This window comes from Cygnus olor, chromosome 7 (assembly GCF_009769625.2).
Source record: "Cygnus olor isolate bCygOlo1 chromosome 7, bCygOlo1.pri.v2, whole genome shotgun sequence".
In the NCBI taxonomy this organism is placed as follows: Eukaryota; Metazoa; Chordata; class Aves; order Anseriformes; family Anatidae; genus Cygnus; species Cygnus olor.
The window spans coordinates 23,611,310-23,632,811 of record NC_049175.1 but is presented as its reverse complement, the minus strand read 5'-3'; the positions used below and the strand labels follow the sequence as shown (position 1 = coordinate 23,632,811).

Below are 21,502 nucleotides of genomic sequence, written 5' to 3'. Positions count from 1 at the left end.
TCCTCCCTCCCTCCCTCCTCCGCGGGGGCGCGCGGGCGCGCCCCCGTGGCGCTGCGCACGCGCGCGGGAGCGCGCCTCCCCCCCCCCCCCTTCCTCCTTTGCCAAGCGGCGGAGCTGAGGCGGGCGCCGCCATGTCAGGGGCAGGAGGGAGGGAGGAGCGGGCGTGAGGGGCGGGGGGCGGCCTGTGGGGGCTGAGGGGAGTGGGGGGGGGGTACCGCGGTGAGACCCGGAGGCCTGAGGGAGCAGGAGGGGGCGAAATTATCAAATTACTGTGTGTGGGTGCCAAAATGCAGAGCCCAATGCGGCCGGTCCCACACACAACCCAAGAGCGGAGACCCAGACCCCACAGCACCTGGTCCCAAACACAGCCCAACAGCCAAGAACAGTACCCCAACGCAGCCAGTCCTAAACGCAACCCAGAAACCAAGACCCATACCCCAATACAGCCAGCCCCAAACACAGCCCAACAGCTGAGACCCAGACCCCAATGCAGCCAGCCCCAAAACAACCCAAAAACCAGGACCCGTACCCCAATACAGCCAGCCCCAAACACAGCCCAACAGCTGAGACCCAGACCCCAATGCAGCCAGCCCCAAAACAACCCAAAAACCAGGACCCGTACCCCAATACAGCCAGCCCCAAACACAGCCCAACAGCTGAGACCCAGACCCCAATGCAGCCAGCCCCAAAACAACCCAAAAACCAGGACCCGTACCCCAATACAGCCAGCCCCAAACACAGCCCAACAGCTGAGACCCAGACCCCAATGCAGCCAGCCCCAAAACAACCCAAAAACCAGGACCCGTACCCCAATACAGCCAGCCCCAAACACAGCCCTACAGCTGAGACCCAGACCCATACCCCAATGCTGCCAGTCCCAAACACAGCCCAACAGCCCAGACCCAGAGCCCAATACAGCCAGCCCCAAACACAGCTCAATAAGTAAGACCCAGACCCCAATACAGCCAGCCCCAAACACAGCCCGATGGCTGAGACCTAGACCCCAATGCGTCTGGTCCCACACACAACCCAACACCCGAGACCCATACCCCACAGCAGCCAGCCCCAAACACAGGCCAACAAACTAGACCCGTACCCCGATACAGCCAGCCCCAAACACAGCCCTACAGCCCAGACCCGTACCCCAACGCAGCCGGTGGCTGGATGGGGTCGGTGCCATTCGCCAGCTCGCAGCCCTAGGCCCTCAGTAGGGGCGCGTGGGGACTGCGGGTCCCCTGAGGACACAGCAGCGGGTACGAGGGATGGGGCCAGGCAGCCGCAGGGCGGCGGGCAGGAAGGAAGAAGGCTGGCGGCGGCACGGTGTGCATGGGGAGCTGGAACCCACTCCGCCCCACACAGCCCTTTGCAGAGACAGCAGGGCCACAAGGCAGGGAGAACCAAGCAGTGCAGCACAGGTCACGCCGCGCACAGCACCATCCGGATCGTCCTGAGCCGCAATGGGGGCAGAACAAGAGGGCAGATGCTGTGAGGGAGCAGCCCCCGGGCAGAGCAAACTGCCCGCCGGCCCCTGGGCCCCTCTCCCCACTGGAAGGACGGCCGCCAGCCCATCTGCTCCTGTCTGGGATTCGCATTCCTCTCCACTGAGTTTCCTTTAAGCATCACATGGGGTTGAGCTCTCCTTCGCAGGCTGTTCCCATTAACCCCGAACAAGCTGCCTGCTCTGGATGCTGAGGCTGGGTTGGCACCGGGCAGGTGTTGCCCACCTTCCCCTCCATTCCCCTGCTGCTGCTTTTTGGGCACAGCCCTGAGCTCCCTGCTCTGCGGTGCTGAAACACAGCCCCAGCACCCATTGCCTGCACTCCCAGTGGCACCGCGATGGGATATCTGCAGGCTGTGCCTGGCTGGGGACACCGTCACCAAGCGTGGCAGGAGGGGAGCTGTGGAGCTGGGAAGCAGTACGTCCATTTTCCTCTCTGCCTGTTTGTTTTCCCTTGCAAGACAAACGTCAGGAGTCCCTGGCACTGCCCTGGTGCCAGAGAGCACCCATGCACTGTGCCATGCTGGGGGAAGGAGGTCCCTGCTGACGATGCCCCAGGGACCCCACATGCAGGGATACGGTCCCACAAGCAGGACCCACACCATACGGGGCTGACTGTGTGTGGGATCGGCCTCGTGGGACCTCAGGGTCCTGCCACGTGCATGGATGAGGTGCTGAGGCAGGTCACTGCACGGCCTGGATGCACCCTGCAAGAGCACGCTGAGGGAGACGAGGGTTCAGAGCAGGAGGAGGAGAGATGTGGGGCTGGTACAAGCCACATTCTCACAATCAGCACCCCCACGGGTGCTCTCGCATGGGTCCACAGCCCTGCAGGTTGGCCGAGCTGCCCGGCTGCCTCTCAGCTAGCATCTGGGCTGGACACAGGTGGTGGCGAGAGGCTTGGGAGGTGCTGCAGGTCCGCTGGAGGAGGAGGGGAGCAGTGAGCCTGCTTGCTGCTGGGGGGAGCAGCCAGCGAGAGGCAGGAGGTGACGCAGGGCGAGCGGTCGCAGATGAAAGTCCCTCGTGGCGGGGGCGGAAGGAAGGAGGCTCTGCGTGTCAGCTGTGGCCCTGCCCCGGGAGCAGGCACACAGGGCTGTCAGAAGCAGCTCTGTCCTGCGATTCCCCTGAGATCTGGCCAGAGCAAGTCTGTGCCCACAGGGATGGATGGAGAAGCCGGGGACAATTATCCCCACGTTACCCACAGTGGGAATCCAGCACCGCAGAGCTCCTACCAGCGCGCCCAGGCTGGGCTTGTGCTCCCATGAGAGCACCCCGCGAGACAACCCTGCTGCCTGGGAGCTGTAGGAGGGCCACAGGAGGTGACGGCACCCAAAGGGACTCTGCAATTAACAGGGAGCACCGAGATGGAGCCAGGCCAAGAGCCGTGCACGCCGGCACCTCTTCCAGCTGAGCAGGGCTGGGCCGCAGTTGTGCCAAAGGAGCTGACTTTGGTTTTCTCCCACCCCACGAGGCCTCCAGGCACCTCTCCCCGTGCTGTCTCCTGGGAGCTGTGCAAGCCCAAACACGGAGCCATTGCTTGGTTCTCAGTCCTGCCCCACAGCCGTGCCCTGGGGCTGCAGGACAGCTCCGGGAGCTCTGGGCCCTGCCCCCACCACTTCATTTTCACTCCCTCTTGTCCGCCGCACGTGCACGTTTCCCACCTCAGCTGCATGCAGGCCTTATAGCTGGATAAAAGACCACTCAGGTTTACAGGCAGGGGAGGACAAACCACGACCAGGCAGCGCTCTGCAGACCTGCCACCTTCCTTCTGCGCAGGCGTGCTGCTCCCACACAGCGCTCGGGACCCCCCAAAAGGGGCCAGGGGACGAAGGGGGCAGCGTGCAAGCCCTCGAGGGCGAACCACAAACCCACGAGCACACGTCCTGGCCTCCTCCCAGTAGGGTGCCGTGCCCTCCAGCACAAACCACCGGTGCAGGAGGCATTTTCACGGTGCTCCTGTACCGGGCAACGGGGCAATGGCGGGGGGAGAAGCACCGAGACCAGGGCGATGCAGAAGGGGACAGCCCCCTAGGGCAGGGGGCGAGGGGAGGGGTCCGGGTCCGGGTCCCGGTCCCGGTCCCGGTCCGGGTCCCCCCGCCCCGCACCCACGTGTCGCCGCGCACCCGGCGCCGCGGGAAAACGCGCGCCCGCCCCGCCCCGATTGGGCGCTTCCCGCCAGTGACGCCACGAGGCCCCGCCCACCGCGCGCCGCGGCATGGAGCCGCCCTCCCCCCCCCCCCCCCGCCTTCGCCCTCTGTAAAGATGGCGGCGAAGCCTCAGCGCGCGCCCTCTCTCAAGATGGCCTCCCCCCGGGCGGGCGGGCCTCCTCATCCCGCTGTACTCCCCGGTTAAATTTCACCCGGCAGCGAACGGGTGCGCTCCCGGCGCGCGCCGCGCGGGGCGGGGGCTTTTCCGCGCGGTGCCCGCCGGGAGCTGTAGTTCGGGGCGGGCGGCGATCACGTGGCGCGCCCGGCAGCGGCGCCGCGTTGGGAGCGGAGGCGCCAAGATGGCGGCGCTGCGGGGCGGAGCGGTGCCCGCCGCGGCCGGGGCCGGGACCGGGAGCTGCGGGGGCTCGGCGGGGGCCGTCCCGCGGGGGCCGGGTCCCGGCGGCGCCCCTCGCCCGGCTCCCTTCCGCGCCGGCAGCCCCCTGCAGGTAGGCGGCGGCTGAGGGAGCGGCGAGCGGCGGCCGTGACACGTGGAGGCCGGGGCGGCTCCCGCCGTGGCGGCGGCGGCACCACCACGTGTACCGGCGGCCCCGGGTTACCCCCACACACACACACCGGGAACGGGGCGCGGGGCGCTGCCCCCCCCCCCCGTGGTGCCTCTTTGGGGTGCGGGGAGCTCGGCTCGGGGTCCTGCGCCCCGGGCTCCGGGCGGTGGCACCGGGACCGGCGGGCACCGGGGGGGGGGAAGAGGGGTTGGGGGGGGGCGCTGGGGGCTGAGGAGAGGGCGGGGGGGACCCCACAAGGGGTCCCATTGGGGTCCCGCTTCGGGTTTGGGGGGCAGGGTTTTAGGGGGGTGGGATTTGGGGTGCCAGGATTTGGGGGTGCCAAGGTTTTAGGGGGTCACGATTTGGGGTACCAGGGTTTTTGGGACCAGCTTATGGAATACCAGCGTTTTGGGGTACCAGGATTTTCGGGACCTCATTATGGGGTACCAGCATTTCGGGATACCAGCGTTTTGGGGGAAGCCACCCGCCTGTCACCGCCCCGCACCCCCCCCCTCGGCCGCGTTCCCTCGGCGAGGCGTGCGGGGCAGGTTTTTAGGGGCGAGCGGCACGGCGCTGCGTGACGCTTCCCCCAAGCAGCCGAGGAATCCGCCGAGCATCCTCCCCGGCCGCCCCGCGCCCTCTCCGGGCGGCTCTCCCCGCCTTGGCAGCTCGCCTGGGCGCCCGGCGCCGCGGGGAGGAGGCAGCCCCTGCTCGGGGCGTAGCCGCGGCACGCTGGGCACGCGTGTCCTTGCTGGCAGCCCGTGGGCTTTGCGTGGTTCCGTGGGGTGTCCTCTGCCCCCCCCCCGACGAGGAGCTGGAATGGACACGCGGATGTGGAGCCCTTGATTTGGGCGCTTGGGTAGCAGAGCAGCAGGTAAAGAGCCCCGTCGGCGTACCCAAATCTCCTTTTGGGGCTGTGGGCATCTCCCCGCGTGCCCGCTGGTGACGCCCCACGTCCGCCCGCGGTGCCACGGTGTGCCCGGAGCTCGTGCCCGTCCTTGAACATCCCCGTGACCCCGGCGCCTGCGAGCGTAAAGCAAATGCCCCCCGGGGGCTCCTCCTCGTCGCAGAGGACGCGGCGGGGTCCCGGCGGGGAGCGGGCTGGGCGGCTTCGTGCCCCCGCCCCGACGCTCCGGCGGCCGGGGCAGGAGGAGGTGCCCGGCCCCAGGTGGATCAAAGGGAGTCCCGGGGGAACGCGGCTGCCGGTGACTCAGAGCTGTGGGACTCCTCGCAAGGTGCTGAGTCAAAGGAGTCGGGGAGGGCTCGGGAGATGCCCTCCCTCCCGGGACGGGGCCGCTTGAGTGGGAGGATTTCATTTCCCTGCCGCGCGTCCAGCGCCGGCCGCGGCTGGAAGCCTCTCATTAGGCGCCGCCGGCGGCGGGACGAGCAGGGCAGCAGGGCCGTGACGCTGCATCCCCCGAGCCCCGCAGCCCCCAGCTCCACGGGAGCCACCCCAGTTCCGTGAGGGTTGTCTGGGATTTGCTGGGGGTCGCCTCCAGCCCGCGCTGGGGCCGCCTCCGGCACAGGGAGGAGGCTGGGGCCGTGGAGCAGCCCAACCGCGCAGCCTGCCCTGCTCCGGGGGCTGTGCCCGGGTTAGGAGAGGGTCTCAGAGGGGTCGCAGGTGTGCTGGGCAGGGTGTTTCATCCCGCTCAGGCTGCGGTGAAACACCGGTGGGCTGCATCCGATGCGCACGGGCTGAGCCGTGGGGATGGGGATGAGATGGGGATGGGCTCCCCCGGCCTGGGGCTCGCCCCTCCGCTGCGTTTCGGGGGAGGACGGCTGGCTGGCGGCTCCCTCCCAGCTCTCCCAGGGCTCCGTCCTTGGTGCCCTTATCACGCCCGTCCGCGTTATCTCTGCCCAAACCCATCTGCAGACGGGAATTCAGGTCCTGTCTCGTGCCGGCGACACGGCTGCGCTGCACCTGGCGGAGGGCAGGATCCGGCCTCAGTGGGACACCCAGCAGCTGGGCGGGGGGCCGGGAGGGACGGGGCGCTGGGACCTTGGGGCAGGGGTGGCAGGGAGGCGGTTCTGGTCCTCGGCCGTCAGCACAGGCTGCGTCCGCCTGCGGCGTGTCGCAGAGATGGGTTCCGGCCCTGGCGCTGACGGCCGCTGATCCCTGCTGCTGAGCCCTGCACATTTGTGTGAGTTTTGTGATGTTTGGGGCTTATCCGAAGCGCCGGAGCCGTAGTCGGGAGGTCCGTGGGGTGTGGGGGACAGGCTGCCTCTCCTCTGCCTTTCGGGCACGAGAGGTGCGTGGAACCCGGGGATCGCTTTGCCTCGTTCCTCTTCACCTGCCCCGAAACTTCCCGAGAGCGCTGGGCATCAGAGGGCAGTGTGTGGTGGCCCCTCTGGTACCCCAAAGGGTCTTAGGATCGGGGGCTGGAACCGGCACGGTGCTGGGGGGCTTCGTGCGGTGGGCAGACCTGCCCAGAAAGCGAGGGAGGAAGGCTCCTTGTGACCTGCAGCCTGCCCGGCTCCCTGCCTGCCCCCCCTTTGCCCGTTTTGGGGTGCTGCGGTGGGTTCGGGTGCTGCTTGCAGAGCACGAACCTGCTGGAGGTCCTGGATGGAGACACGGGCAGCGTCTGCTGGAGATCACCGTGGGCGCTGGTGGTGGTGTGACCTGGCTCGCCTCGCTCTCACAGTGCTTCTCCTTCGATGAGGACGACCTGAACTTGACGTCGCTGGACGCAGAAACCATCCTGGAGGCCGAGGAGATCCTGGGGACGATGCAGAACTACCTCGACTCCTCCGTCATCTCCATCATCGAGGACCTCTCCCTGAGCGAGGTGGGTCCCTGCACGCGGGGCGGGGCGGCCTTGGGCTGCTTAGGGCCACCGCTGCGGCCCGTTTGGGGCGGTCGCTTCGCCGCGGCCGTGCCCCGATGCCCTCTGAGGTGGCGCCTTGCCCCTTCAGCAGAGCAAGGCCTGCCTGGACGCGCAGAACGAGCTGTCCCTGCTGACGGCCATCACGGAGATCCTGGACAGCACGGACGACGAGACCCTGTCCCCCTTCGACACCATCATGGACGCGGAGCTGCTCACCTCGCCTCGGGAGCGGGAGAATCCCTCGGTGAGCGGCGGGGCCTCGCCCCGACCCCAAAATATGTGGGAAGTACCCAGTGAGGGAGGGCTCTGCCGGGTCCTGGCATGGGGAGGTGGGCTGCTGGTCCCCGCTGCCGCCTGGCCGTGGCGAGGACAAGAGCTGAGCCTTTTTGGTGTAGGCTCTGGCGTAGGGCAGGAGACGCGCGGGAGGCTCGGGGGAGCGGGGTGTCCGTCTGCGTGGCCAGCCAGGGGCTGAGGTGGGAATCGCAGGGGAGCTCCGTGCCTCATCCCCCGTCCATCTCTCAGTTTCAGAAGTTTCTCAGCTTGTCCCGGCCGGCCCTCGAGTGCGAGAGCCCTGCCCTGGAGCAGCCCAAGGGGCTCCGGCCTCCGAGCCGCAGCGGCAGCGTGTCCTTGTCTGGCAAGGTGAGCGGGGGGGAAGCTGGAGGTGGCCGTGCCCGTAGCACAGCTGGGAGCAGAGCACGAGGAAACGGCTCTGCCACAGCCCCTCTGCTCTCCCCCACGCGGTGGGAGCTGATGCGAGCTCTGGTTCCCCTCCCCAGCCCGACGTGGAGCTGCCGTGGGAGCGCGTGGCTCACGGCCTGGAGGAGCCGGCGGCGCCGAAGAAGCAAACCTGCAGCACCCCGAGGGTGGAGAGGAAGCAGGGCCGGCTGCGGGCCCGCGAGCAGCCCCTGCCGCAGCGCAGCGACGGGGAGGAGGAGGAGGAGGAGGCTGCCTCCAGCCCGGAGCTGGACAGCAGCACGGAGGCCGCGGAGTTCTGCGTGAGCGGGGCCGAGGTGATGCCGGAGGAGCACGAGGACCCCTGCATCATCAACACGGGCGACGTGTCCCTGAGCGAGCTGGTGAAATCCATGCACCCCTACTGCCTGCCCACCTTCACCGTCTGCCTGGACCCCGAGACCGAGCCCGTGGCCAAGGAGCTCCTGAGCGGTCCCGTCCTGCTGGAAATCGTGCCTGGCGAGGGGGAGAGCGTGGAGATCCCCGTGGTGCTGCAGCCCCTGGCCCCCAGCTTCCCCGGCCTGGAGCCCCAGCTGCTGGGCGCAGGGGACACCGGGGAGTCGATCCCGGAGCATCGAGAGGAGCTGCCGGGAGATCCAGCGCAGGAAAACGGGGTGAAGGAGGAGAGAGAGCCCAGGCAGGAGCCCTCCTACCGTGCCCCGGAGAGCAAGTCCCCAGCGGAGGCCGTGGGGGTGGGTGGCAAGCGCGAGGGCTGCGAGAAGGGGCGCGGACGCGAGAGAGCGAGGAAGAGTCGGAAAAAGAAAGCGGAGGAAGGGCCGAGCGAGGAGCCCCGGCCGGGCAGGGACTGCGTAGCCCACCGGCTGCGCTCGGGGCGGCCGCGGCGGGCGGCGCGTCCCTCCCCGCAGGTCTCGGACTTCCTGGCGCGGCAGCTGGAGCGAGCCAAGAAGGAGGGCCAGATGGAGCTGCGCGCCGAGCGGGCGCCGCGGCCGCGCGGCCGGCCCCGGGGCACGGCGGGGGCCTCCCTGCCCAAGAAGGAGCACCCGGAGCCACAGAAGGAGCCACAGCCAGAAACGGCGAGCGTGGAGCCGGAGAAGGGTGAAACCGTGGAGCCTTTGGAGAAGATTTCGGAGGAGCCACAAGCGGTGCCGCAGCCCAGCCCGGAGGACCGGGATGAGGGCAAGGGGACGGTGCAGCCAGGCGGCGAGGTGGCGGAGGCTGCCTCTCCGCTGCCGGAGCAGGGCACGGGGACGGAGCCCCCCCAGAGCCTGCCGGCGGCAGAGCCGAGCGAGAGCCTGCCCAAAGAAGCCAAGCCCAAGGCACTGAGCCTGCGGGAGTACCGCATGCGCATGCTGCACCGCCAGCCCAGCCCGGGCGGCAAGAAGGAGGGCGAGAAGCAGGCGGCCAGCAAGTGGCCCAGCGTCCCCGAGCCTCCGACGGAGCTGGCGGACATCCCCTGCCTGGTGTCCCCCGCGCGCCCGGCCGCCGATACCGCCGGTGCTCAGAAGAGCCCGGAGAAACCCGCCAGCCCCCTCGCTGTGCCTCCTCCTGCCAGCAAACCTCCCGCTGCTCCGGCACCGGCCTCGGCCCCGCTGCCTCCAGCCTCAGCACCGCCGGCACCGGCTTCGGCCCCGCTGCCTCCAGCCACGCCGATGCCTTTCGTCGCGCCCCCCGTGCCCCCAGCTGCCGGGGCGCCCCCCCCTGGGATGCCGCCAGCCTCTGCGGGCGCTTACGCCCTTTATCCACCAGTGCCTTCCTGGCCCTGCTTCGGCCCGCAGCCCGTGGGCTGCCACGGTTTGCCCCCGCCGCCCAGCGCCGGCGCCCCCGGCGCTTTCCACGTGGTGCCTGGCATCCCGCCTCCACCGATGGCCTGGCCCCCGCCGGCACTGCCGCCCCCGCCACCTTTTGGCCCCTACGGCCCCCCGGTGGGCTGGGCCCCCCCATCCTACTGGCCAGGTATCCCCATACCGCCTCCAGTGCCTCCCCTGGCATACGGGGACCCTGGAGCCACGCTGCAGGGCGCTGCACCCACCGCTTTCCCGGCTGCTGGCCCCCCCGGCACGGCCCTCCTGCACGGGCAGCCTCCCGTGGCCCCCACAACCCAGCTGCCCGGAGCCGCCGGCCTTCCCCGCGCAGCCCCCCCCGGGCGCCGAGACGGGGGCTGCGGGCGGGCAGCCCAGGCCGGCTGCCAGCAGGGTGTCGGACCCCAGGAGGCAGGCACGGCTGGCGGGGGAGAGCCCCCTCCCCAAGGCCCCCCCGGCTCCAGCCCCTGCCCAGTCCCAGGCAGCTCCATCGGCTGCCGCTGCCCAGCCCGGCAGGGTCCCTCCTGCGGCGCCGGCACCGCACGCGGCTGCTCCCGCCCAGCCGTCAGAGGAGCCCCCTGCCGCAGCCCCCCAGCCAGCAAAGCCCCCCCCGGCTGTCACCCCGAGCCCTACGGAGGTGTCGGCCGCTGCTGGCCCTGCTGCGGGGTCCCCTGGCACGCACCCCACGGAGGAGGCCAAGGGGGCTGCGGAGAAGACCCCTGCGGAGCCGCCCGGCCACAAGCCCCCCTCCCAGGCTGCGGCACCGCCGCCCAAGCCGCCTGCCGCACGGCTCTCGAGGCACCAGCCGCTCGTCAGCCCGGCGCAGCCCAGCGACAGCAGCAAGGACATCGTGCGAGCCTTCATCAGCGAGATCGGTGAGCGCGGGCGGCGGGGCGCCGGGCTGGGCAGCGCCAAACCGGCCGGGCTGCGGCGCTGCGGGGAGCCGCGGGCAGCGGGACCGGTTCCGGCCGATGCTCCCTGGTGGTTTTGGGGGGTGAGAGCGGCAAAGTTGTGCCCGTGGGCTCGCCCCCGCCGTGTTTGGCAGCGTCTTCCAAGTCGTTGCCTGCGGTCTGGGCTTGCTGTGCCCAAACTGGTCCCTCCCGGGGCTGCGGAGCCGGGTGCTCCTGTCCCCGCTGCGGGAGGCGCAGGGCAGAGCTGCTGCTGGCTCTGGGGCCGCTGCTCCTGCCCGAAGCTTGCCGGGGAAGGACGGCGCCGGGAGCGTGGTGGCACACCTGACTTGTGCTCTCTCTCCTGGCCCAGGGATCGAAGCCACTGACCTGTCCAGCCTGCTGGAGCAGTTCGAGAAGTCTGAAGGTGCGGATGCGGCACGCCGTCCCCTGCAGGGTCCCCTCTGTGTCCCCGGGCTGCCTGCGCTCTTGGGGTGCCCGGGCTGGTGACGCCACGCGTGGGTGCCTTGTCCTGGGGTGTGTCTGCCTCCGTCTCCTTCCTGCCTTGTGACAGCGGCCGGAGGTCTCTGGGGTGGCCAAGGGGGTGGGAAGAAACTGGGGGGAAGAAGAAGGGAAAAGCTCCGCAGGGAGCTGGGCTGGGATGTGAAACCTCTCCGTGCTGTGCCCCCACCTGCAGGGTCTGTCCCCTGCCCTCCAGCCCCGCTCTCACCCCCCGCTCTCTTTCAGCCAAGAAGGAGGAGGCTCCTGCGCAGCCCCCCGAGGACAGGCGGCCGGCGGGGAGCACCGGGTGAGTACGGAGATGTCTGCATGCCCCAGCACCGAGCCTGCACAGGGGTCCCGGGGCAGCTCAAGGGGCTGAGCCCTGCCGTCAGCCCTGGGCTGCTCGGTTCCGGCACGGTCCTGGGCTGCATCCATGGGCTCTCCCGTCAGGAAGGCTGAGCTGTGGCTCCTCGCTGGGCTGGGGGCACAGCTGGTGCTGAGCATAAAAAGTAAATATAGGGAAACTGGGATGCGCAAGCTCCATCCGTGCAGCTCTTGCATCCTCTGTGTGCCCCCTGTCCAGGCAACTCGATGCAAAAGTTTCTGTGAGCCCCAGGCTTGGGGACTGCGGGTGGGCTTTGGTGGCTGCTGGTGACAAAGCTCCCTTCCCCTTCTCAGGTCCGAGACGCAGCTGGAGAGGAAGCCCCCGGATGGCCTGCAGGCCTCGGAGCTGGCCAACGTGGCAGGTGATGGCCAGGAGCGAGGCGGGGGAGCTGCCCGTGCCCTGCCGGGGGCTGTCCTGGGGCTGGGGCTGCCTGGAGGGGACCCTAGGGCTGGAGGGGAGCTGGGGTGGGGGTGCCGAGCCAGGCGGGTTGCAGTAAGCTGCCCTCTCTGCTTCACCCGGACTTGTTCCTGAAAGCTCTCTGATGCTCTCCCAGGGCTCACCCCCCCGGCGACGCCTCCCCACCAGCTCTGGAAGCCGCTGCCCGCTGTCTCGCTGCTGGCCAAGACCAAGTCACCCGTCTCCGCGCCGCAGGAGGGGAGCCAGAGGACCGCCAAGCTCACGAAAGCCAAGCCGCTGCCCCAGAGCAAGCTCCCGGGGAGGATCCCCGCGCCCACCCCCAGCCACGTGTGCTCGGGGGACCACGACTACTGCATCCCGGGCACGGCGCGGCCGGAGAGCAGCAGCAGCAGCGCCGGCACGCAGCCCCCCGCCACCGAGAGCGGCTCCCGCTGGAACGTCAAGCACCACCGGGACATCACCATCAAACCCATCTCCTCCTTAACCAAACGGACGCTGGACCAGCCCAAGGCGGCCCCCGCCACCACCGGGGGGCCCAGCCAGGAGCCCCCGGGGGCGGCCAGCCTAGCCCCCCTGGATTATCGGACTAGCGTCCCCAGCAAGGCCACCGCCGGGTGCAGCAGCCCCCCCACCTCGGTGCTCCTGTCTCCAGCCGCGTCCCCCTGCCGGGACCAGGAGGTGCGGCCCCCCAGTGCCCAGCCCAGCCGTGCTGCTGCCAAGAGGTCCCTGCGCTGCTACCGGAGACCCCGGGACTCGCCCAGCCCCTCTGCCGGCAGCTGGAGGGCTGGCCGCAGCCGTGCCAGCCGCTCTTTCAGCTCCAGTTCGGACGGAGCTAGCGAGTCCTCATCTTCATCCTCATCCTCATCCTCCCGCTCCCGGTCACGGTCGTTGTCCCCACCGCACAAGCGGTGGCGAAGGTAAGTGGTGGAGCGGTGTGGGCTTGCTCTTTGGGCATTGCCCGGTGGCTGGTGTTTTTGCGAAGTTGCCCAGACGTCTCTGTACACCCGTTCGAGGACCTTGGTTTCCGTGTGGTCCCGCTGAGGGGATGCCAGGTGAGCAGCACAGCCTGGGGGAGCTGCTGTGACACTGGCATCTGGCTGAGCCTCACCCCTGGGCAGGGCTCCTCACCCCTCCTGGAGCACCACAAAGTGCTCGCTCGAGTCTGAGCCCTCAGCTGCGCCTTGGCTTTTGGCAGCTTTCTGTGGATTATTAGTGCAGGCGTTGGCGTTTGTGCCATGGGGCTGGCACAGCCCTGGGCGGAGGAGTGAGGTGAGCCACGATGGCAGCAGGAGCTGCTGGAGGCAAGCAGAGGAGAAGGCCACCTGGCGTGGCCCCACGCTCCTTATCGAGGTGGCCCCCTTTCTTTTGGGGGTCCTCGTGCATCTGGGCGATGTCCCCCTGCAGCCTGGCCCAGCTGGGCTGGGAGGTGCTGGAGCTGGTGAGAGCTCCCTCACCCACGCTCCCGTGGGTGTTCAGCCAGTTTCGGAGACGTCCCAGGTCGCTGGGCCTGAAGGTCTTGTCCAAGCAGGGCTCCTCTGTGCATGGCCAGTAGGTGTGGAGGCTGGAGCAGATCAGGAGAGGCACACAGTGCTGTACCCCAGGAGGATGCAGCCTGGGGACTTGCCGTGCTGGGCTTGGCTTCCCAGCAAACGCAGCTGGCCCCGTGCTCAGAAATGTCCCCGTGGACGGTGCCATCCTGACCCGCTGTCCCCCTGGAGCATATGTGGCAGTGCCAGGCAGCACACCTCGTACTCGGGGCTTGGGTTTGTCAATGGCAGGGACCGGCTGCGGGCAGCACGTTCAGAGGGGGACCCTGCTGCTGGCGGGGGGCTGCACGGCTTGACCCTGGAGGGGTTTCAGTCGCTGCCCCGTGGCTTTGCTGCAGGGGGCTGTGGGCACTGAAGCTCAGCTCAGCTCTCCTGGTGGATGCCCCAGCCCTTGGTGCAGTCGGAGGCACTCAGGGTCTCCAGCAGCACGGCCGTTGAGCACAATGTGGATGCAACGGCACCGGCATCATTGTGCACTACGTGGGGCTGGGTACAGCAGCCGTGGTCCCTGTGGGTCCTTGCGGGGCGGTGGCCATGCTGCATGGTTCCCCAGCGCCCATTTCTTGCTCTTTGAAGGCTGTGCCTGGTGAGAGGCTGCTCCCTTTAGGCTGCAGGGTTTGGAGCCGTGCCGAGCAATGTCTCTGCAGTGCCTTGGCATCCCCTGGCAAACTTGGGCAGGCATTTCCATAGCCCAGCTCACCCTGGGGATGCTGGTGGGTGCTGGATGTGTGGCGTGCTGGGTGCTCTGGGGAGGATGGAGGTCTCTTTCTTCCCAGAACCTCCTGGTGCTGGGCACAGGGAGGGCTCGGTGCTGAGCTCGCTCTCTCCTTCCTCCAGGTACCGCTCAAGATGTTCCCACAGCTCCTCCTCCCGCTCCAGCTGTGGGTCGTGCGGCAGGTCCCGGGACAGGTCCTCGTCCTCCTCTTCCTCCTCCTCCTACTCATCCAGGTCCCCGTCCCGCAGACAGTCCCGGTCCCGGTCCCCCTCTCCCCGCAGGAGGAGTAACAGGCGGAGACGGTAAGCACAGCCACCCTGCGGGGACGTAAGCCCATGTGTCCCAGGCAGGCGTGGACCCACTCCTCGAGCATCTCCCCTTTGTCCTGGTCCTGGGATCGCTCTCTTCCAGCACCTTCTGTGACCCTCTGTAGCTCACGTGTCCGGTTTCTGCCTTGCCAGATACAGTTACGACGCACAGGACCACTACCAAAGGCAGAGGATCCTCCAGAAGGAACGTGCAATAGTGAGTGGGGTCGCGGGTACGCAGGCAGCGCTGCGGGGAGGCTCTGGCCAGGGCGTGGGGGGGCGGGTGGCGATGCAGGGGGGTGCTCTGCGAGAGATCCTAGAGAACCCGCTTACCTGCGGGGCTTGGAGGCGCCGAGCCCTCGAGCCTGGCTGGCCAGGGTCCCCCCCAGGTCCCAGCTCACGGGACGGCGCTCCCTGCCCGCAGGAGGAGCGGCGAGTCGTGTTCATCGGCAAGATCCCCAGCAGGATGACGCGGTCGGAGCTGCGGCACCGCTTCTCGGTGTTCGGGGACATCGAGGAGTGCACCCTGCACTTCCGCTCCGAGGGGTGAGAGCTGCGGGGCCGCGGGCAGCCCCTTCCCGGGGTCGGCTCCTCCTGCCCTCCTCCGGTTCCTCAGGAGGACGGTGCAGAGCGAGGGGGGGACGCAGCCGTGCCGTGGCTCATCTCCTCCCTGCCCTTCCAGGGACAACTACGGCTTCGTCACGTACCGCTACGCCGAGGAAGCCTTCGCCGCCATCGAGAGCGGGCACAAGCTGCGGCGCCCGGACGAGCAGCCCTTCGACCTGTGCTTCGGCGGCCGCCGGCAGTTCTGCAGGAGGAACTACGCCGACCTGGGTGAGTTGTGCAGCTCCCCGAGTCGGGAGCAGCCTGGATCCTCTCCTTCTCGCGTGTGCAGGGCGAGGGGGTGCGGGTGGTGGGGCTCCCAGCTCTGTGTCCCTCCTGCGATGGAGGCCAGGCTCTGTCCTCCCCCTGCCAGCCCAGCTCTGGGTTTGGATGTCGGCACGCGAAGCGAGGTGGGGAGGAGCTGCTGCTTTGATGGCCAGAACCGTGCCGCCATCCCCGTGGCTCAGGGCAGGTTCTCCCCATGTCTTCCAGACTCAAACCGGGAGGATTTTGACCCGGCCCCCGTCAAGAGCAAATTCGACTCCCTGGACTTCGACACGCTGCTGCGGCAGGCACAGCGCAGCCTCCGGAGGTAGCGGCAGGCACGGCGGAGCGCCCGCCCCCGCTTTTGTACTCAAAAACAAAAGACAAAAAAAGTATGGAGAGAGAGAGAGAGAGATGAGGTTTTTAAGAAAAAGAAAAAGGAAAAAAATTTGTTTTATAATCAATATTTAAGGAGGACGGGTCGTTTCCATTCGATCGGAGGGGCCCAGGCGGGTGGCAGCCCCTGGCTTGCCCCGGCCATATAATAAATGTGGATGCCCAAACACCAGCGCTGCCTCGTCTCCTCCTTCGCAGGGCCACGCGTGTGCTCAGGGGTCCCAGGGCAGTGTGGCTGCCACGGGGGGGCTCTGTGTTTGGTCTGGCCTCAGGGAGCAGCAGAATGGGATAGGGGAGGGCGTGCAGATGCCGGCTGGGCACCTCGTGCTCCTTGGGTTTGAGGTGTTTGGGGAAAGTGGGGCAGGATCGGGGTCACCGAGCCACTGAAGTGCCTGTCTCAGCCCCTAAACGTGGCTCGGCACGGGGGTTGAACGCCTCTTCCAGGACACAGCCACGGTTTTCAGGGCTCTGCCGGAGCTGGGTCTCCGTCCCTGGACAGGTTTTGGGGCCACATGCACCTCCCGTGGTGGCCACGCAGGGGCAGTGCTGGATCCCCATCCACGGGCCGCTCCCTGCCGCAGGATGGGGTACGGGGGGCTGCAGCCCTCTGCGGCAGCGGCGCTGGGGGCCGTGTGTGCAAGGACAGCGATGTCCTCCTCTGTCCCCTGCTGTTGGCCCGCTGACAAACCCGGGGCGTGATGCGGGGTGGGTGGTGGGACAGGGGTGCTGGTGCTCCTGCTTGGATTCATGCTCAGCCATCAAAGGCTGGGGTGGGCAGCAGTTGTGGAGGGGCATGCCCTTGCTCCTCTCTGCACGCTGGGCGGCTTGTGCCGCTCCGTGGCTCAGCACCAGATGGGGATTCTCTTCGGTGCCCCAGGTATGTGGGGTGTGTTCAGGCTGCCTGTGGGGTGAGGCCCTGGGGCCAGCTCCCCCCTGTCCCATCCTGCCCAGCCCTGGACTTTGCACAAGGGAGGGTCCGAGGAGGCGGCTGCATGCCCCGGGCTGGGCAGGGGGGCTGTTCGTAATGCAGCTTTCCAGAGCCATTGGTTGATCCTTTGCACCCCCGTGGGTCAGAGTCTCTGTAGGCACAGCTGGATGCTCGTGGCAGACCCCTGTGTGCTGGGGCCGGGACAGAATTGGGCCCCATTGCCCTGGTGAAGCTGTGGGGCAGCCCCACAAGCGCGGTGTCACCCTGCGTGCCCGTGCCGCTGGGTTGGCCGCAGTCCCCTCTGCTCTGCTGCGGGTGAGGGGAGGCAGGGGGTGTGAAAGCGTTTGTGTTGCCAAAAGAATTAACACCCGGCCGTCGTGCCCTATAAATCTTTCAAGCGCTGGAGGCTGGCTTTATCCCCCTGCGTTGCAGTTTAATGGTTTCCGTTCGCAGTAACCTGGCCCTGTGTTCTGGGGTTATTGATTTAAGGTCTGGTGGGGAGGCTGTGAGGGCTGCAGAAAGGTGTTTTCCTGCCGCCCAGCTGCTGCCAAAGGCTCTGTTGCAAAGAGGAGGCAGAGAACTGGGGTCTCGCTGGAGCCTTTGGTCTCACGGACCACGAGTATTTCTGCTGAGCTGTTGCGTGGACACAGGGATTTTTTTAAAAAAATTCTTTTTTTCCCTTTGTATCAGCTGGTTTGGGTTCCGTGCGCAAAACGCAGAGGGCCTGCAGGAGAGCCTGGTGCAGCTCTCTCCTTACACAGCCTCTGCTTGGGGCCGGAGGGTGCACAGCCCTTGGTCCTGCTGAGCATCCCCCCAGCATCAGTAGAGCCCCTTACCCACAGGAAAGGTTATTCTGGGGCCTTGGGGCCAAGCGCCTGCATCGCCACGGGGTGGATGAGCTTTCCAGCCCCCCGACTTAGGACGCTCAGCATGCACCTCCCAAAAGCTGACAGGCACAGAGCTGGCCGTGCAACACTCCCAGCCCTCAAGATTTGGGCTGACCGCTCGGCTGAGAGCTCAGCCTAAAGCAAGGGCTGGTGCTGCCCAGTGGCTTTGCCCACTTAGCCTCGGATCCCTCCAGCAGGAGCTTCACGGAGCACTGCCCCAGCTCCAGGAGGCCATCCAGAGGGACGGCTGGTGCTGGGATGCTGGAAGCGCGGGCTCAGAGGAGCCCCCGAGAGCCAGGACGGGTGCTGGTTCCTCTCCCACACGCTGGGTATCCTCCACTCTAAGGCTCCGATGCCTTCTTTGCTCTCCTACACCCCTCACCCCAAATCCCCACCTGGCCCCGGTGGCCAGCTGGGGTTTGTGTGTGCTTTAAAGCTGTGCTTGTGCAGCTGAGAGGTTGGTAAATTCCCGTGTTCCCTCCCTACAGCTGCTTTTGCAGGCACGGCTCATCCTTGTGTTCACGCTGGGACAGTCCTCCAGGGCCACCCCGTAATCGTGTCCTGCAGTTGTGGGTAAAGATGTGATGAATGTTTTGTAGGTGCCTCTAAACTAAACGCCTGCTCCGGTCACCCCACAAACCAGGCGCTGCAAATGCTTCCTGACTCTTCGTAATGCAAAAGCTGCAGCTGTAACAGGTCTGAGGAAGCAAGCAGGAGGGAGTAAGGGACCATCAGGTCTGCAGCCTGGTGAAGGCAGGGAGTTTGTGCAAGAAAATGGCATGGGATCTAGAAAATAGACCTGAACTTGGGGAAATATTCAAACAAACAACCAAAACATACACGAAAATGTAACCACCATTGTGTTTTTTTTTTTTATCAGTCCAGGAAAATTCCCTCCTGACCCTAAACTGGCAACAGCGCTAAGCCTCGTGTGTGAGCAGACCTCTGGAAGGGTGATGCTGGGAGCACCAACACACGAGGTCCAGAGCTGGTCTCTAGTGCTTAGGAAGAAGGAAAGCCTCAGTACCTTCAGAAGCAAATCAAGAGGGAAATTATTTCTTCTCCACAGCGACCAGCAGAAAGCTGGAAGCCTGGGGTGGGAGCAGCACCTCCTTCAAACCACCTTCGCTCTGGTGACTCCTTGGCCAGCCAGGAGCTGTGTCCCAGGCTGCAATGCCCATCTCCTGGGCTCTTCTGCTTAGAAGTTCATGGAGGGAGTGTTTCAAGTCAGGGTTTCTCTGCCCTGATACCCTTTTTGGAAGGCTGGTCCAGAACTTCACTTCTGGCAGGGCTAGAAAACCCTCCAGTTCCCCACCTAAAATTATTCATGGTTTTGTGCCATTATGGCATGACTTACAGCTTTTCTTAACATTTTCTTATCTGTTATCTTCTTTCAGTGGTTCTTCAGAAATATTTTTGTGTGCTCTCAGACCCTGGCCGGGACAATCAAGCCTTCAGTAGGTCTTCATCAGCTGGTGCTTGTTTGTCTCAGTATCCAAACAGTCTTTCTCTGCGCAGTGGAAATTTATCCTTTCCGGATGCAGAGCTGCAGGGATATTCTGGAAGAAGTCTCACAATGCCTTGCGCAATGGCAATAATGTTTTCTGTCTCTGCTAAAAATAACTTGTCTGATGCATCCTAGCATCATGCCATTCCTTTTTCACAGAAGCATCGCTCTGCTGTTTCACATTCATCCTTCAGTGCAGCCAGGTCTTTTTATTCCTTCAGTGTTTCCATTTCATCAGTTTATAGCAAATGTCCTTATTTCTTGTTCCCAGGTTTCCAGGTCTGCCTTTTCTGCTGTTATATTTCATCCTGCATCCCCCACCCTCTGTCAGGGTCCTCTTCTTGATCCTCTGCAAGGAACCACTGCTCCCTGCACTTGCAATCCCTCCCAACCCCGTGCTGCCTTTGCATTTTGGGAGCTCCCACTTGGCTCTTCTGAAATCACCGATGGGTTCCTCCCCTGACTTTATTCCCCAGGCGCACTGGCAGTAACCCCCCTGCAGCCTGGTCTCTCTCGCTTTTGGTGCAGCTTGCCGTGGGCTCTCCTCACTGTGAAGGGATCCATCTGCACCTTTCGCAGCAGTTCCTCCTGCTCCATAGTGCATCGTGCTTAGCTCCGAATTGAGAGCCTCCTTCCAAGAAACCGGTAACCTCGTTTAAGCCGAGATGTCAGGAACCGTGGCTGGGTTGTACTAGACTCATGCGATGCTATGGATTTACGAGAAATCCCAGCTTGCTGACTTGTGGTTTCACGCCCCAGTTACACCCCAGCTACCTCACACCCCAGCCTAACTTCTGCTTCCACCTCAGACATCATTTCTGCTGCCCTATTGCTGTTTAACTAGGTATCTCATCGCTCCCTGCGTTCCCATAATCACCATTTTTGAAACAGAATAAAACCCCCTGCTGGGCTCTGCCCACAGCTGGCTGTGTCTCCTCTCCTCGCAGGCACTGGGTGCCTGCTCCTCTGCGCAGGTCCGCTGCGGGGCTGATAGGGCACCCTCGCCACCCTCTAAAGCCACATCTGAAATTGTCGTGTTTTACTTTACAGAGAATCGATAAAGAAATTTGCCTCCTCTCTTGTCTGAGGATACCTGAGCCCTGCTTTTCTGCTGCTGTTTATTGCCTGGCATTCAGTGGGAAATTAAAGGCTCCTGTAATTGCACAATTTCTGCTCTTTATTCTCCTTGTAGCCTTAGAGACAGCACAGCGTACGCTCAAGGCCGCATCTGGTGTGCAGCCAGCCCCTGAGAATACCCACGCGGGGCCCTTTTTACCGCCCTTTCTCAGGCCACATCTTATCCATGTCACCCCTTTTATGCCCTCGCAGCGCCCTGCTTTGCTAGCAGTGCTTCACAGCTGCCTGCTCGCCTTCTGCTTCCACCCGTGCCTATCTCTGCGGCTTCAGAACCTCCCAGCACGTGCTGGGATGCTCCGTGCTCCTCATCCCGGCAGCGACCACAGTAAATAAAAAGCCTAGGGAGAAGCCCACAGAACCAGCGGCCACAGGCTTGTGAAATCCTCGAGGGAGAAGAATGTTGTACTGGGAATGGAAGAGGGAGATGAAGGGCACGGTGTCCCTCGTTTAACCGCAGAAGCTGCTGCTTAGGTGACAATTGAGCCCTAGGAGATAACGCTGCTAGGACAAACGGGCTTAAGGCTTCCTGACGTAACTCGAGGGAGACCCGCATGGTGCTGCGCGAGGTAAATGGAGCGTGGCGGGGAGGGGAAGGCCGTGGGGGAGCTACAAGGCTGTGAAATTGCGTGTCGTATCAGTACTGCGTACAAGCCCTGTTCCCAGGTGAGCTGATGAGTATTGGGAGCTGCATCTTTAAACGGCTTATTTTTAGAGACAGGAAGGATGTGGAGAAGGAGCAGCAAATGCTTCTGTTACCTAGAGACAGTTGGAAATTGTCCCTAAATAAAGAAGCCATCCTTCAAGCACCTGGGGGCAAAGGGTTTTCCAAATGACACTTGTTTGCTAGAACAACACTGCAAAGGCTTAAAATAATAGTAATAATAAAACCAAAAACAACTACAGAAACAAATTTAACAGCTCCAGCCATGCAGCTCAAGAGCAGGTATGGTTGGCAGCATGTGTTAAATGGCCTGACGCGGCCAACAAGCACGACGCCTACAGCCCATCAGAGGTCTCGTGTAGCGCACCCAGGACATGTACGGTACCGTGCGTTGGAGATGTATGGACCCAGCGAAGTCCATCTGCAGCGCACCAGGGCACAGAGCCCAGCACGGGGGTTGTGGAGCACACGCTTCCAAGACCTAGGGTTGCATTTAGCATCTAGGCAAGGTATTTGATCTGTTAAAAATACACATTAAGTATATGACAGAAGATCATAACCGCTGAGGAAATCACAGCACAAAGGATGAGGAACTTGCTCGGGCTTTTATAGGCTTTGAAGCCTGGCAGCCGGAGGGTCGGACCCCGCTTCGTTCCATTTTCACCCATGGACAAGACCACGATTGCTACCTAGTGTCTCGTGGGAGCAAAGGGACCTGCAGGATGTAGCTGGTCACAGGCTGTAGCTGCCACCGGGGGAAAATGAATAAGTCAGTGTCCTCCGGATGCTGCCGGAGGCAGGCTCCAGAGACGGCAATGCTATTAATGGCCTGGA

At 65.0% G+C, this 21,502-nt stretch overlaps 1 protein-coding gene across 1 annotated transcript; it reads left to right on the top strand.

Moving 5' to 3' along the window:
- Positions 1-3,760: 3,760 nt before the first annotated feature.
- On the top strand, positions 3,761-15,720 carry PPRC1 (PPARG related coactivator 1). The gene is given in 18 exon segments (XM_040564048.1): positions 3,761-3,815; positions 3,865-3,902; positions 3,904-3,978; positions 3,981-4,151; positions 6,851-6,994; positions 7,125-7,277; positions 7,556-7,672; positions 7,810-9,831; positions 9,833-10,400; positions 10,786-10,839; positions 11,160-11,220; positions 11,592-11,659; positions 11,852-12,632; positions 14,100-14,279; positions 14,439-14,502; positions 14,710-14,831; positions 14,968-15,119; positions 15,381-15,720. Coding segments are annotated over 18 exon segments (4,929 nt in total). The 3' UTR covers positions 15,485-15,720.
- The last annotated feature ends 5,782 nt before the right edge of the window (positions 15,721-21,502 follow it).